Genomic DNA, 17,908 nt, shown 5'->3' on the forward strand with positions numbered 1-17,908 from the left:
GTTCCTATGTTTACGTGCATATATATATATGTGTGTGTGTGTGTATCATAATATGTTTCAAAATACTGATTTTGAAACATATTATGTAATAAGTAATAATAAGTAACTACAATGTTTGATATATTGTACATTTTTACTATAATCTTTATTTATATCAAAAAAAAAATGTTTGTACATGATCCTAACTCCCATGTTTATGTAGTCGTCCGGCTGCGTACCTGCGGCTAGCATGACGCTAATATAACCTGATCCATATTGAAATTAATGACTTATTTCGCGTGCGATCGCCCGAGCCGCCGGGCCGACTAGATAACTGGTTTTGTTTGTTTATAATCCAATTCACTTGAGTCAACAACTTCCTTACTTTTAGTTTTTAATATTGTTTTGTATAACTTGCAATGAGCGATTCTCTCCTAACACAGATTATCTAAATCTACCAGGAGAGTTTCATATGTGATTGTAAATGACTGTGTACAAATAAAGAAATTTTGAATTTTGAATTTTTTTTTTTGAAGCTGCATTAGTCCTACACACTAAATGTATCCAAATCGTTACAACAGATGTATGAGTCCTACACATTAAATGTATCAATATCAATACAACAGCTGCATTAGTCCTACACACTAAATGTATCCAAATCGTTACAACAGATGTATGAGTCCTACACATTAAATGTATCAATATCATTACAACAGCTGTATGAGTCCTACACACTAAATGTATCCAAATCGTTACAACAGCTGTGTGAGTCCTACACATTAAATGTATCAATATCATTACAACAGCTGTGTGAGTCCTACGCTAGTAAATAATTTAATTACCATGCAAAATGCCTTTCAAGATTTTTTACACTATAAAAGGCTTCATCTCTTTTCATTTCTAAATGTTATTCTTCTGTTCGTAATTCGTTTTTATTCATTTGAGTGTTGGGTTAGATAACACTAAGTACTACTAAGCAGTGGGCTTTGACATTCTATCTCTCTGTAGGTCTGTTACTCATTTTTAAGCATAATCTGAGTATACTAACATCAAAGCATGCCGCTGATTTTGTGGTAGTTTCATTCGAATCGGCTTCGCATTCAATTCATCATTATTAAACTGCCAAAACAATCTAAAAAGGTCATTACGTTAATTAGCCGTAACCACTACAAACATTGCAATCTGTTTCTGTTCCATACATCTACGACGGATCTCTTATTCAAAATTACTCAAATTTTCAATTAATTTTAAAGCCACATGCAAATACAATTTAAGATTACATAATCCAATACAGTACATTTTTATTTATTTATTTATTTATTTATTGAAAAGACCAACAGCATAAATATTACAAATTAGTCTTAAAAATTAGTGTACATATAATAGCCAATTACAGGTCTCTCTATATAAACAAAAATCAACTAATGAGTTTTCAACTTAAATAACTTTAACTTATAAACAAAAAAATCGACTTAAATGAATTTCAACTTAATTTACTTTAACATAATAATATGTATAGTTTAAACATTAAAAGAATAATATTATGCGTATGAATGCGAATTTAATATTTATATCTATTATTATATTATGTTATAATCGATTATAGCGTTTATTTTATGTTTGGATGTGTATGTGTGCGTGTAGTTTGTGTTTGTGTATATGTGCGTGTGTTAATGTACCTATTTGTTCGTTTTATATTGCTCCAGTAACATTTTTTGTATCTAGTGTATTCATTAATATTTTAATAATTTCTGTTTTGAAGCTATTTTTACTGCGATTATGAATGTCGACATTCGAAAAAACTTCGTTGTAATGCTTACAAATTCTGTTAATGGGAGAATTTTTACCATAGTTCGTAGTGTAAAATGATAATGAAAAAAGAGGCGTATTTCTCGTTCGTTTTAGTGGTACATTGAAGTTAATACTAGCAAGTAATGTTGGGGAGTCCAGAAGATTAGTTATTATATTAAATAAGAACATTGTATCTAATAACGTTCGTCTGTCTACTAGTGAAATTATATTATGATGCATGCAGCCATCTTTGTAGTTGGAAAAATTTTTATGACGAAAGTTAAGGTGCCTTATAAATTTAGCTTGAATCTTTTCAAGTTTTTCAATATATGTTATATAATGGGGCGACCAGATACAACTTGCGTACTCTAAGACACTACGCACGTATGCATAGTAAACAGATTTAATACATGCAAGGTCATTAAAAGGTTTGCAGGTACGTATCACAAAACCTAAACTCTTGAACGCTTTATTCGCAACGTAATCAATATGCTCAGACATAGTTAGCTTGCTGTCAAAAATAACACCTAAATCCCTAACGATACCTACTTTATTAATAGGAATTCCATTTAGCGAGTATGTAAATTGTATCTTATTTACCTTACGACTAAACGATATCTGTTGACATTTAGGTGCATTAACTGAAATAAAATTGTTTTTATAATACTCAGATAGATTATTAAGAGTAATTTGTAATTCAATGCAGTCATTATGATTGTGTACTTTGTAAAATATTTTTTTATCATCTGCGTATAAAAGCTGGTTGCATTGTTTAAAATATCTGCATATATCATAAATATATGCGTTGTAAAGCAATGGTCCCAGGTGAGATCCCTGTGGAATACCTGATGGAATTTTCACAAAATCCGATCTGTACCCACCTACTATCACTGCCTGAGATCGATTAGACAGGTATGATTTAATCCATCTTAACAGATCCCCATGTATACCTAGACTTTCTAATTTGGCTAGCAAGATGATGTGGTCTACGCGATCGAAGGCTTTTTCGAAATCAGTGTAAACCACATCAACTTGACCACCATTTTCCATATTTTTAAGGACAAACTGTATAAATTCAGCTAAGTTCGTCAGGGTTGACTTATGTTTAAGAAAACCGTGCTGTGAATGACTTACTCCATTCATAACTGTGGGATAAATTTGATCGTAGACAAGTTTTTCAAATATTTTACTAAATATATTAAGCATTGAGATAGGTCTATAATTATCAATTTTGGATTTCGAATTTTTTTTATGAATAGGTATGACATTAGCCTCTTTCCATTTAGATGGAAATATGCCCTCTGATAAAGATCTGTCATAAATATATTTGAGAGGTTTAACTAACGCTCTGGCACAATTATGAATAAAGATAGGAGGTATATTATCGGGTCCGCTGGATTTATTAATATTAATCGTTTTGAGTAATCGTAATAATTTATTTTTACAGGCGCCAGCCTTACCAATTGCATATGCGTCATTACATTTGGGTAATTGAAGACTGTCAAGGTTATAGTTTGAGGCGGGTTCGACAAAAACACTTTTAAAAAAAGTATTAAAACCATTACATATATCCGGGCCGTTGTTAAAGACTTGGGTGTTCAATGATAATGTCTTCGGGTAATTAGATTTTCGTCTCATGAGTTTCACGTAACGCCACATGTTTTTAGGACAAGTTTTAATATCTTTTTGAATTTTAGTTATAAATTTGTTATAAAGTTCACATTCTAAATTTTTCGATCTAGCTCGAAGTAAAGAAAACTCAATATAGTCTAGTGGATTGTTAAATCTTTTCCATTTAGCATGCATTTTAGATTTTTCTCTGATAATTTTATTGAGTGTATTATTGTACCAAATGGGATAGTGATTGTTCTTATTTATTTTATATTTAGGTACCATCAGGCTGATGCATGTATAAATTTCATCATAAAAATATTTTAATGCGCAATCTACCGTGTCACATGATTCAAAAAGATTATGCCAATTAAGATTGTTTAGGTAATCTATAATTTTATCATAACTACATTTTTTAAAATTATACTTCTCTATTGAATTTTCTTCCATGAAATTAAGTGATATATTTGAAGCATCAATTATTCGACATGGATGCGCTGAATCCTCACTGACTAATGAGATCAACGAACGAGTGGTGGAGGCAGAAAAGTTACTAAATACAAGATCTAAATTATTATTATATGAATTTTTAATAAAGTTTCCTTGTTCTAAACCTAATAAATTAAATTCATCTAGTAATAATTGCCCTGCATTTTGAATTTCTACAGAACCCTTCTTAGTAAAAATTGGCCCTAGACAGTTATCCCAATTAATATACGGCAAGTTGAAATCACCTACAATCAAAAAATTATCATTTTTATGTGAATTCATGACATATGTGATACTGGAAGTAACATTTTCTAAAGTATGAGGTAAGTTATTATTAGGTGGCGCATATATTACTGCGATATCTAAGTTCGCACCAACTGAAGTATTGAATATAGATAGAGATATCTAGAATATACAATTATTAGAATGGTAAAAATTCACTCTGTAATCTCGCATAAGAGAGATTTTCTTTTAATCCAAAGTGGGCAGTACGACAAAGTATCAATTTCATTTAGTCGTCATATATTTCGTCATTTAGCCGTAATATTAAATCTTACGAACTATTTTGACATTTTATTTTATTTATTTATTTATTGTTAACAAATGACATATAAATATCAAAATTCTTGTACTTACATAAACTCATTCGCTTTTACCATGTACAAAAGGTCGTCGGATACATAATATTATTTAAATTTAAAGTGAAGATAATTTGTGTAAAGGTGTGTCAATATTATATTATTATTATAAAAGAAAAAAGAAACAACTTAAAACCACATTACATCACAAAATTTAATTATGTTAGAAAAAAACAAAAGCATAAGCATTTAGGTGCTAAGACAAATTACTAGCAACAATACAAACTAAAGAATTTACGAATACCCGCAATATTAACAATAACAGTATTGTTGCTTTTTATACAGAGTGAATATTTTATTAACCAACAACATAACACCATAAGAACGACGAGGAGAGGGAAAAATAAATATTTAATATCTATATTAATAAAAACATTAATTGAGTCTTGACAAAAAATATTATATTTAATTTAAATTTCAGATTTTTTACTGTCAGGCCATGTTTTACGAATTTGAGCAGTTCATTTATAAGGTAAGGAACCAAGTACTTGTCTGACATAAATATTTTACAAATAAATAGGTAGTGTCCGGTGCAATTTATATATTTTTTAGGTATCGAATCAGAAATGAGGAGGCCCAAATGAATGCGAGACTGAATTGGCAGTTGGCAGGGCACATAGTTCGACGGACAGACGGAAGACGTAGTTTTGGTAGGCCCCCCACAATCTGGTCAAGATCACCATGGAATACGTTGGATGAGGACAGCGCAGGACCGATCCTCGTGGAAATCTTTGGGGGAGGCCTTTGTCCAGCAGTGGACATCTTCCGGCTGATGATGATGATGCAATTTATAAGTAGCTTTTCTGTATTTAAGAAATGACGTCAGTGAGTGTAGCTTGTTTGTTATTAACCTTTATTAAAAATGAGGCCAACTTACTATAAATTGCTGAATCATATCAGCTGCTCCTATGTCTAAAAAATTTCTTGTATTACTTGGTGCACACCATAGATACATACTAGATAATGATATCAAACCTGAAATGATAAAATTATTACAATAAATTCAAGAAACAGGCCAATAAGCGACGGCTTCATAAACTAAAGACCAGTGAAGTTGTCAAAGTATCATGTTTTTTTCTTTTTTCCGCACTAAAGTTGCGCTCGTCACCTTGAGACATAAGATGTTAAATCTCATTTGGCCAGTAATTTCACTAGATACGGTGCCCTTCTGACCGAATCACAGTACACATAAATACATTACACATTACTGTTTCACGGCAGAAATAGGCGCCGTTGTGATACCCATAAACTAGCCGGCATACTGTACAAAGGAGCCTCCCACTGGCTGGACATAATTGACCAATTCCTTAAAAATAACTGCAAATCATCGTATCATATTACGTAACAAGAATGCAAGTTCTGACACAGCAAGAGGTACAAATAAAATTTGGACGTGAACCAACATTACCAAGATTATTGCAAGACTATTTTGACCCGTAAACATAATTGAGAGAGAAATTAATTTAATTAAAGATTAAATCATAGAGAATTGTGCACTCTCTCCTTCCCACAAGCACACAGCCGGTCTGAGGTTCGAGTCTCCTTAGGAGACGCCCCGCGACTGTTGTTGCGTAGTCTTTGCGTCCTCCACGGCCCACGTCCTACTTCGCTGTGAAAGCCAGGGCTGCTAACAGCACAGAGGAGGTTTTAGTCGGTATGGGGCGTCCGCTTACGCGGACACTCGAGTCCGACATATTACGCCCCGTTCCGAGGGAACAGTATTTCCTCCTCTCAAAAAAAAAAAAATGTGCAATAACTATTCTTTGTCAGTTCCACTTGTATTTGTGTCCATAAAAAGTCTTGATTTGTTGTTCAAAATAAAAAAAATTGCTGAAAGTTTGACAATAACATTTGAGGAATGCCATTAAATAGATCCGACATGAGAACTTTTTTTTTTTTTAATAATTGCCATTATGGTTCAAAAACGTGAAGAGTACATATATTTAGGCAAACTGGTTTCGTTCAGAGAGATTGACTCGGAGGAAATAGATAGACGAATTGCGCTGGCATGGAAACGATACTGGTCCCTGAAAAATCTTCTTAAATCTAAGCTACCTATTGTTCACAAACGGAGACTTATGGACTCTATCATTCTACCTACACTAACCTATGGTAGCCAGACCTGGTCTTTAACAGAAGCTAACGCAAATAGACTGTCGGTATGCCAAAGAGCGATGGAGAGAAGTCTCCTAGGGATAAAACTTAAAGACAGGATCAGAAATGAAGAAATTCGGGAACGTACCAAAGTTAGAGATGCTATACAACATATCAGAAGACTAAAATGGAAGTGGGCCGGTCATGTAGCGAGACTTGAGGATGGGCGTTGGACGAAAGTGGTCACAGAGTGGAAAGGACCAGGAAGTGGAAAGCGCAAACTAGGTCGTCCGCTCAAACGCTGGTCAGATGACATACGCGAGACCGCAGGCAAACACTGGCTCGGATTGGCACAAGATAGGGATAAATGGCACAACCTGGAGGAGGCCTACACCCGCACGGGGGTTCCTATGAATGAAATCAAATAACTAATAAATACTAACAAAAATTACTTTATTTCATTTTTCACAAAGGCTTTTTATTTTATTTTTATTTTATTTTATTTTATATTATGGTTCAAAAACGTCAGGGCGAGGTTTCATTTTGTTGGAGGCTTCTTGGCACAGTACGCCGGCGGGGTGTGTAGTGGTACACCAATTTTTTTCAATAAGGATAGTTTTGTGACATTGTTGGACTAGCGATTACAAAGTGACGAGTGTAATTGCCGTGGTGCAGATTTTGGGTAATTTCAAGAATTCTAATTATGATAATTTGAGAAGAATTCTAAAAATGTAGGGCACATTTTAATTGGCAAAATATCACTTAACATTAGGTGAATATTTCGTCTTGTTTCTTTAAGAAAAAGGAGGACAAACGAGCGTACAGGTCACCTGGTGTTAAGTGATCACTAGGTCATCATCGTGACATGACATCGTTCTCTTGCAACACCAGAGGAATCACAGCACGTGTACGCACTTTTTTTAAAGATATCCATGTCGTATCAACCCGAAGACACCGCACAAGGAAGCTCATTCTACAGCTTTGTAGTACGTAGAAGAAAGCTACTTGAAAACCGCACTGTGGAGGACTCAAATCCAGATGGTGCGGATGATATCCTTAGTGGCGTGTCGTGCGAAGGTGGAAAACTTATGAACTTCTTTCTGCTTGTAAATTTTGTGAGCATAAGAGACAGAGAAGAGTACGATCTACACATAAATTATTTCGTCAATATTATTCAGCTTATGTTTAGGTAATACTAAAACACTGCAAAACAATTACATTTATCACTCACCATTATATTTTTCCTTGTATACATCTTGGTAATATCTATACACCATCGCATGGGCCAACAAAGAATGTTTATTACAAATGCTTGGTGCAAACAAAATATCAGTTCCTAGAGGAGGATTGTAAGTGTGGAAATAATAGTCGTCGCAGAAGATTTGCGGTTCATTTAATGTTAACCAATACTTTACTCTGTCAGCGTATAACGAGAAGAGAAGTTTAGCGTAGTCCATGAACCAATTTATGATGTTAGGGTGAACCCAACCACCTAAAACAACGGGAACATATCACTTATTGAGCATTTTTTGATATCGAAAAAAAGAAATTGTGTGGTTTTATGAAACCACGATGCAAGTGAAACTTTTTTTCACCAAATAACATAGGTATTAATATCAGCATATAAAAAAACAAATTTATATATTATGCTTTACATTTTCATAAAATAAAAAAAACCTTTATTAATTGTGTGGGGTTCGAACCTAGTCTACTCTTCCACCCGAACGCAATAGCATCCAATATGAGAACTATAGGCACCGCCCGACCGTCACGCGACATGCAACACACAGACGAAAAAGTTTGAGACCATGTAATAAAAGTTTCACTTTAAAACCGTAACAGTTACGAAAAACGCTTCCTTGAAAACTACTTTTTGCACACAAAAATATTACCTGACGATTAAAAAAAATACACAAGCTATTGTTCAAGTTTTCACTGCCGGAATGCATTGTGTTTTTCTTTTCATCAGAAATTTAAAAAGTAAAATATTGGAATTAAGAATTAAGAAAAGAAGCGCTAAGTAACGGCAAATGTTTCATGGATCATTTACAGAGTTTCTGCCAATGTTTAAAGTTTGTGAAAATGCTGGTCGAGTAAATTCGGTCGGACCATTCGAGAGAAAATGCCGTTAATATCAGCTATATACACTAAGTAAGAATTAGTTGTCCCGTTTAAACTACTACGAAATAAAACTAGTACGAACATATAATGTATACCAATCAACTGTTGCTTGAAAATAAAGAAAAAAATATTATTATAGGGCTAACTTATATCTTACCTTGAATTTGCAATGCGTTTGGTAAATCTAAATGATACATTGTGACGACAGGTTCGATTCCTTCAGCCAGCAGTGCGTTTATCAAATTATTGTAATATTGTACACCTTTATCATTTATATTATATACGAATCCATCTGGCAGAATTCGTGACCAAGAAATGGAAAATCTGAAACATATTATTATGCTCATTTTGGATCCGGTTCTTGAGTTTGTGGTAGCAAGTTATTGTTAATGATCCATCATCACACAGAAGAAGTAAAGACAAACAAATATCAAGTATTAGTCTCGCGTAATTGAGGTATTGCACTGATTACAAATTACAAAGACCTAGGTAGCGCCCCCACCAAGATGAGTCAAATGAAACAGGGCACTATGCCTTCATATGCTGAAAACTTGTCGTATTGCCCTTATCTATTCAGTCTGCATAATTCTGTAAAGCTGAAATTTCATTATTGATCGATTATGAATGTGGCTTTTATTGTAACGAACTTATTGATATCCAACAGACGTCCTTATCATGAATGACATGCTCACAGATAATCATCAAAATCTCTAGAATTATGCAGATACTGCCTAAATCTTACTTATGAGCATTTTAACAAACTTGATCTTTTCATAATGTTACAAAATTTGGTTTTCATTTGATTACGTAAATATAAGCACATATTTTTTCAGATAATACTAAAGTGGCTCCCGATTCGATTAGGTTAATATATCATTATGTACGGAATTCTGTTCCACCCAAAGTATTTAAAGAAAAGGTTTGGTTATTATTTGTTATCTCAGCGGATACTCTATCTCAGCGGATACTACACATATATCTCAGCGGATACTCCACATCTCAGCGGATACTCCGCAGGGAATGCCGCTTGCGCCTACCTCTCCCCAAGAGAAGGTCGCCTTCGATGAAGGCTTAGAGGGCACCTGGCCAAAGCCAACCACAGGTGGTGTTTAGTGGGTAGGCACCTAGGTTTTCACGTGAGTCCCACATAACCAACGTAGACTAAGGAGGCATGAGCATTCACCACCTCCCTCCCGTCGTTATCCCGGAGGATAGCCCTTTCCCTTGTTTGGGCGCAAAAAAAAAAATATTTGGGTTATTCTCATGAGCTCTAGCTGAGGTCTGAATCTTACCGAAATTAATATGTCCCTCATCACCCTTCCACCTATTTTCAAATTCATTAGTGGTTGAGGCTATTTATTTATATATGAAAAGCTCAGACGCTTAATGCACTCAAGCACTAACTAAAAAACATTTTCTTGGCAAAAAAAACCTTTAGTGAAAATGTATGAATGTATGTAATTTATAGTAGTTATATATATATAATCATTTATATGTACGTTTGTGTTGCTTTATATAATTTCTTCCAGTGGGAAGTTCCTTTGCACAGGATGTCGGCTAGATTATGGGTAACACTACGGCGCCTATTTCTGCTATGTAGCAGAACGTGTGTGTAAGCATTATATGTGTAAGCATTAATCTGTTTTGGTCTGAACGGCGCCTGTGATATTACTGGGCAAATGAAACAACATCTTATGTCTCAAATTGACGAGTGCAATTGTAGTGCTGCTCAGCATTTTTGGGTTTCCCGAGAATCCTGAGTGGCACTACATTGTAATCAGCTGAACGTCCTACTCGTCTCGTCCCTAATTGTCATACAAAAAACACTTGCAATCTCTTTTAGTTCTTGCGTCGTTGGGTTGTTTAGTGTGTCTGAAAGAAGACGTATAAATTATTTAAGCTTTTAAATTGTAAATCTTTTAGAACTTACATACCTATAAAAATCAAGTCCCATTTCCTTTGCAATCTCAACATCTTTCTGCCAGAGATAATAGGAGTTAGCTGCCTCATCACCATGAATGTACCCTACTTTATCTGGTATTGTGTGATAGACAAAATCCCACGAACTTTCACCTCTGCCTGAAACATGTTAGGTGTGTATATTACTAGTTTCAAAAATTCTCAACTTTCCTTTATTACTAATACTATGCTAGCCAATCTACGTCTTACTATGTAATATTAAGACTTGGTCGCTATGCTCGGAGTTTCCCTCCGAGATCGAATCAGAAATGAGGAGATCCTTATTAGAACCAAAGTCACTGACATAGCCTACATGATAGCGAAACTGAAGTGGCAGTGGCTTGGGCACATAGCTCGGCGGACAGATTGCCGATGGTGCAGTAAAGCAGCTCATGATGATGATATACTTTATTGACTTCTCAACATCCTTAAAAACCCTTATTATATAAGAGATTGGTATGGATACAGCTTTAGACATAGCTGAAACTGTTATATTTTGATAAGTCAGCTTTCAAATAGTAAAATTATACAACTATAAATTTCCAGAAACTGTACACAAATAAGTTATAAGTAAGTACAATTATATGCCTGATTGCATTAGCAGTATGCCATGAAGCTAAAAAATATAACTAGCTGAATCAATAATTATGAATGGGGGTATTAATTCGACATGGAATGGTGATATGTAAACAAACACCACAATAAATTTAGTGTGAGGAAAACAGACACCTCCAAATATAATTCATCAGAGACCCAAACTTACAAGAAAATTATAGTTTTTATTAAATGATATAGTAGAGAATTTGTAATATGTTATTAAAAATAATATGTAATACTATAGATATTTATTATCAAAATATTAGTTAAACTTGAATAAATATAATATTAATATAATTATGAAAATTCGCGTGGTTGTTTATGTTACACAGAAATGGTCAACATATTGAAAACCTTCACAGGAATATAACATATTGTGTTGATTGATTTTTGTTTAGTTGCGCCAAAGAAGTATTACTTCTTGAGTCCGTACATAATTTTACACACACATATTATCTTCGCAGAAGTATATTAAGCACTATTTAACACTTGGAAGAAGTAGATTTCTACTACTCGAGTGTATTGAGGCAACACCGTCGTAGGAATCGCAAATTTTGCAATTTGACTAAACAATATTCTCTTTCATCATCATCATCATATCAGCCGGAAGACTGCTGCCCACTGCTGGACAAAGCTCTCTTCTGTAAAGTTCTGTTCATTCACTTTAAAGCAAAAGAAACCAAAGCATGAGCTAAAACCACATATCTTACCATCAACATTCCATGCACCTTCCGTTTGGTAGGCAGAGGTTGAAGCACCAATCATAAAGTTTGGAGGAAACGTGCTTTGGTTTAGCGAGAGTCCTTGCACTGCATGGGTCAAACATATGCTGGAAGTATGACAATTATAATATTAGGTGTTATATATGTTCAAATACTTTTATTCTAAATAGGGTATAATATCAAAGGTATGCCTTCAGACCTGAGAAGAACGGGCGCAACAAACTCAGCGGGCTTCTTTTTCTTAATAAAAATATGGTAACAAAGGTAATGTAAAATCGTATAAAAAAAAATATTTAATAGTCTGAGGTCGCTCCATGCCCAAACTGTCGTACCATTGAAAAAGACATTTAAATTATAGTAACCTTTACAATACAAACGTTTTTTAACAATTCTTTTGAACTTCCTAATATATTTGTTTGAATATTTTCGGGAATCTTGTTGTAAAAGCATACACAAAGCCCCACAAAAGTCTTGCTAACTCGGCTTAGCCAAGTAGTTCCTGGTGTTTACATTATGGTTACGACAGTTTTTAGCAAATTCACTTATGTGCCTATGTATATACATAACATTATCAAGAATGTAAGAAATATTGAGAAGCAACAGCCAAGATGTTTATTTCTTTAAATGATTTCTCTCAATGACTCTTTAGGACCTATGTTATAAATAGCGCTTTCCTTTTCTGCAGCACAAAGATGGTATTGTTATCGGCAGCATTGCCCCATAGCCATGTACCATAGGACATAATACTATGAAAATAACTAAAGTAAACTAGTCGCGCCGTATCGACGTCGATTAATTGTCTACGCTTTTTATCCGCTTATGCTGCAAAACAACCTTAAGTATGTTTTTTTCTATAAGGAAGAGGAACGATCTAAGAATACACCCTTGTGGTACCCCCATACTGAGAGGAGTCCCAGGAAATCTCCTGCTATTCACATCGAACTTCTTAATTATATTGTTTAAATATGAAATCAGAAATATATAAATAAAATAAAATATATAAAACTGAAAAGAAATGAAAAAAATAATAATTATGAAACTTTCTAACATTTAATGACGCTTTAAAATGGAACGTAGGTCTTCAATACATGCATCACATCACAATCTTCGACAAAAAATAGAAAAAAGTTAAGATATTGTCAAAGAGCAATGGAAAAGAAGTGCAGAATGAATCACTACGATAAAGTAGGGAAAACTTACGCATTCTAACCAGGATACTAACGGGGCACTGCAGATTAAACAAACCTCAGATCTTAAACCTCAGAGATTGCAGAGCGTTTTTGTAATAATGCAGGTGAAACTCTGTTACACATTCTGTTATACCTCTCTGAATGTTGTCCTTTAATGCGTTAGCGTAGCATCTCTTTGGGAGGACCAATTCATCAACCATTTGAGATACGTCAGCTCACTGCAAAAGATTTTGTGAGATTCATAAAACGAATCAATCTTAGCAGTGAGCTACCTATAGTCAACAGTGGCTATCACAAAATATCTCATTGATCACAGTGAAACAAGACTACCCGTATTAAAGTCACTTTACAAACCATAACTATAATTAAAAGACCATTATGCGCATTAACGAACAGAACAGTCAGCAGCGGAAAGAGCAGTTTGTATGTGTAGTATTTGTAAAGTATCTAAAAGATAAAAAACGCTGCCCAAAGTTACTATTCAACGCGGACGAAGTCGCAGCTAGAAGCTAGTAACGTTTGAACAAAGTAAAATTTTATTTGCCTTGACGCAATTATTACTTTTGTCATCGTCTTCGTTTGAAACGATTCTGATATCCAAAAATTCCAAAACAGTACATCAACTCTGTTGCAAAAATCATACTGTTGAATTTTATATAAAAAGATATGGGAAGGAAATAATCGTGGTCCAGTAGCGAACCCAATTAGTATCAAATTTGCGGTAGGACTACTGTGACAGATAACAACTGTAGTGGAGATTTCGAGAATGCCTATACAAACTAGACACCAAGGTGATACACTGGTTTCAAAATATAATCTAATAAAAAATATAATTGCACTGGTAATGTTATAAGTTAAAGGTCTTTGTACTGACTATGACTGATTATGACATAAGCTGAATATTCTTCAAATTCAAATATTATTCAAAAAATTACAAATTCTCAGACTCCAATATCATCAGTATTTTAAAAGCACCTGCTTCTTTGAAGACCAGGAACATTTCTGCAATTATTATTCAGGCTTCCATACTATGAATGTTTTATTCGTTGTGCTATTCCCTATCCTATCCTAGTATCGGAATACTGGGTCTCGAAATCTCGAGCGATTGCCAATTCCGTGGCCATCTGGAGGGCAAAGCCAAATTGGCTTCGAAGAAGCTGGGCGTCATCAATAGAGCACGGCAATACTTCAAGCCGGCCCACATTCTAGCGCTCTACAAAGCGCAGGTCTGGCCACATATGGAGTATTGCTGTCATCTCTGGTCTGGCGCACCCCAGTATTAGATCGATACATTTCACCGCGTGCAACGCAGAGCAGCTCGAATTGTCGGGGACCGAGTGCTCTGCGAACGGCTGGATCACCGAGTGCTTTGCGTAGAGACGTCGCTTCATTGTGTATCCGAGAGCCTGCGTTCCGAAGAGCTGTTTAACCTGATTCCTGCCGCCGAATTCCCCCTTCGCACGACACGCCACAAGTTAGGATATCATCCCTACCATCTGGATGTGTGGCGGTCCTCCATAGTGCGGTTTTCAAGTAGCTTTCTTCCACGTACTACAAAGCTGTGGAATGAGCTTCCTTGTGCGGTGTTTCCGGGACGATACGACAAGGGTACCTTCAAAAAAAGCACGTACACCTTCCTTAAAGGCCGGCAACGCTCTTGTGATTCATCTGATGTTGCAAGAGAATGTGGGCGGCGGTGATCACTTAACACCAGGTGACCCGTACGCTCGTTTGTCCTCTTATTCCATAAAAAAAAATAGGGACAAATTCTAGCGCTCTACAAAGCGCAGGTCTGGCCACATATGGAGTATTGCTGTCATCTCTGCTCTGGCGCACCCCAGTATTAGATCGATACATTTCACCGCGTGCAACGCAGAGCAGATCGAATTTGCGGCGACCCAGTGCTCTGTGAACGGCTGGATCACTTGGCGTTGCGTAGAGACGTCGCTTCATTGTGTGTCTTCTACCGCATATATCATGGGGAGTGTTCCGAAGAGCTGTTTTACTTGATTCCTGCCGCCGAATTCCACCTTCGCACGACACGCCACAAATTAGGATATCATCCCTACCATCCAGATGTGTGGCGGTCCTCCACAGTGCGGTTTTCAATGAGCTTTAAGCCACGTACTCCAAAGCTGTTGAATGAGCGTCCTTGTGCGGTGGTTCCGGGACGATACGACATGGGTACCTTCAAAATCAGCGCGTACACCCGTGATTCCTCTGATGTTGCGTAAGAGTATGTGAGCGGCGGTGATCACTTAACACAAGTGACCCGTACGCTCGTTTGTCCTTCTTTTTTATAAAAAAAAACTATACATAAAAATGGTTAAAAAATACTAACCATAACAAGAATATCACTGGAATAACCATGGTGACAGCACCACTTAGTCTTCAACGAATAATAAAAACAGTCCTGTTACTCTGTAGAAATTGAATTACCATAATTTACTTTTAATGGCATTTGCTTATCAATATGTTAATTATACCTAATTATTACACATGATGTATATTTTCATTTTAGCGTAGGGCATTAATAAATTATTTACACAAATAAAATTTGAAAAACAATATTTTATGAACGATGCGGGACTCGAACCCACGAACTCCGGCGTTGCGTGCCGGTGCTCTAACCAACTGAGCTAACCAATCGAGTGACGTATCGTCAAAAAATCTTATATGCTTTGTTCAACTCTCAGGTTGTGGTTTCATCTACAGGATCTACTTTACAGTTGATAACCTGCTCAACCCCAATATTTGCATATTAGGAGATTGACTTGAGATGTCGCTCTTGTAAATCTAAACATAACAAATTGTTGAGAATAAATTATTTGAGAAATTACAAGAATGAAAACCGTCAGTGGCTCAATAGGTAGAACTGTTGACCCTCACCACGTTGCCCCCAGTTCGATTCTCACTCGTCTCGTCATAAGATGTTTTCGGTTTTCCAATTTGCATGTACGCAAATTAAACGCTTTATTAGCTCGGCAACGACCTTTGATTTCCCTGAAGTTATAAGAGAGTAATCACATAAAACCAGGTGACTGTAAGTATGTTTTTTCGTCTCTTCTATGGAAAAAACTAGAAGTAACTTTCCTTGTTTTTTTTTTAACAAAAAGTATGGCACTTTTTGGTAACTGATCTCCGGCACCCATACTCTCTCATTACACCAGAGGCATCACAGGTGCATTGAAAGTCTTTTAGATTGACGTACGCGCATTTTCCGAAGGACCATATTGTATCTATCTGGTGCAACAAGCATTATTCTGTAGTTTACATTTCTTAACAATAGTACGTTCCTAAATACCCAGTTGAAAAATGGTGAGTATAATAAAAATTTAGGTTGTAGCATGTGAAGTGGTTGGTATTGAGCATCAGGGATCAGGTCAAACAACTGCTTGCAACTATCCTCGTGTTAAATCTGGTAGAAGACACACAATGAGGCGACGCGGACGCCCCAACCAACGTCAAGTAATTGAGCCTTTTGCGAAATACTGCACGCGGTTAAAATGTTCGCATACTGCACCAGACCAGAGATCAAAGCAATTAGTAATAACTAACTCCTTATGTCTAGTATTGTTACAATGAGAGTCACTATTTTAAGCAAATTAATTGTTATTTTGTTTATCATTTTAATTTTATATATTACCTAAAATTGGCAGACCGTAGCAGTCGTCACGCCAGATATTTTAGAGAAAAATGGTATTTACCCGTCGCGATGAAATGACCCTGGTGGCTTGGCCACTGGGAAGGGCTATGGTCTGACACTCTGTCTTCTTGTGATGTCCAAACTTTAGTTGGTGCTAGAGCTGCCGAAGACAGCAAACGTAGAAGATATGTCAGCCTAAGTAAGTCTCACATATTTGTGCCGTTTAGTTGTGTGCGAGATACTTGGCCCGTGGGGCCCAGATACGCGGACATTGTAAAAAACACCATCTGCGCACCTCAATAGGGCTGGAAACCAAAGCACTGGTAGGTAAAGCAGAAGTTGACAGAAGGTCAACAGATCAGGCTGGCGATACAACGTGGAAATGCTGTCAGTATTCTTGGTATACTTCCTCGTCGCGATCATGATAAATATAATATGTATAATGTCAATAGTAATGTAAATATAGCAATAAATATTGTTTTGTTTTCGATAAATATTTTTATTTTTAAACTAGCTGTTCCCGCCCGCTTCGCTGGGTGAATTTTAAAAGGAAATAAATTAATAAAGGAACGTTGGAATTCGAAATCTAGATTAAATTTCGCATCGAATGATGGTAGTTTCATGTCGATAAGATCAGTTGTTTAGGCGTGATTTAGCCTCAAACAAAGACCATTTTTATTATATATAGATATTCCTTTGAGAATCCTGTCCATAATCTTAATTTATCAACAGCTCAACAGCGCATGTACGCAAATTAAACGCTTTATTAGGTCGGCAACGACCTTTGATTTCCCTGAAGTTATAAGAGAGTAATCACAGGTGACCGTTTGTATATTTTTCCTTCTCGTCCATAAAAAAAAAACTTATCTGGAAAAAAAAAGTAGAAGATAGTTTCCTTTTTTTTTAGCACCCCTTATAGTTGTTGTTAAGAGCTACATTTTAATTCTAGGGCAATGAACGGTTATCAGATCAAACGCTTTCTACGAATTCTTTAGGTTTATTAATTTAACTGTTTATCACTGATGGCAAAAGATGTCATTATAATCCCCGATACTAAATAAATAACAGTAT

The 17,908-nt window shown here is 35.6% G+C and overlaps 1 protein-coding gene and 1 non-coding gene across 2 annotated transcripts in view; both read right to left on the reverse strand.

The window, feature by feature from the left end:
* LOC126969998 (myrosinase 1-like) overlaps nt 1–15,644 on the reverse strand; it is a 31,817-nt gene extending 16,173 nt beyond the window's left edge. Inside the window, exons 1-6 of the mRNA XM_050815671.1 lie at nt 15,533–15,644; nt 11,990–12,108; nt 10,658–10,802; nt 8,881–9,047; nt 7,834–8,094; nt 5,386–5,483 (exon numbers count right to left, since the gene is read on the reverse strand). Of these exons, the coding sequence (XP_050671628.1) occupies nt 5,386–5,483; nt 7,834–8,094; nt 8,881–9,047; nt 10,658–10,802; nt 11,990–12,108; nt 15,533–15,561 (819 nt within the window). The 5' untranslated portion in view covers nt 15,562–15,644. The remainder of the gene's footprint in view (nt 1–5,385; nt 5,484–7,833; nt 8,095–8,880; nt 9,048–10,657; nt 10,803–11,989; nt 12,109–15,532) is intronic.
* Nucleotides 15,645–15,766: 122 nt separating this feature from the next.
* Nucleotides 15,767–15,840, reverse strand: Trnac-gca (transfer RNA cysteine (anticodon GCA)). The gene has a single exon. It is a non-coding gene; the product is annotated as a tRNA-Cys (tRNA).
* Nucleotides 15,841–17,908: the final 2,068 nt, after the last annotated feature.

Source organism: Leptidea sinapis, chromosome 19 (assembly GCF_905404315.1).
Source record: "Leptidea sinapis chromosome 19, ilLepSina1.1, whole genome shotgun sequence".
Taxonomy (NCBI): Eukaryota; Metazoa; Arthropoda; class Insecta; order Lepidoptera; family Pieridae; genus Leptidea; species Leptidea sinapis.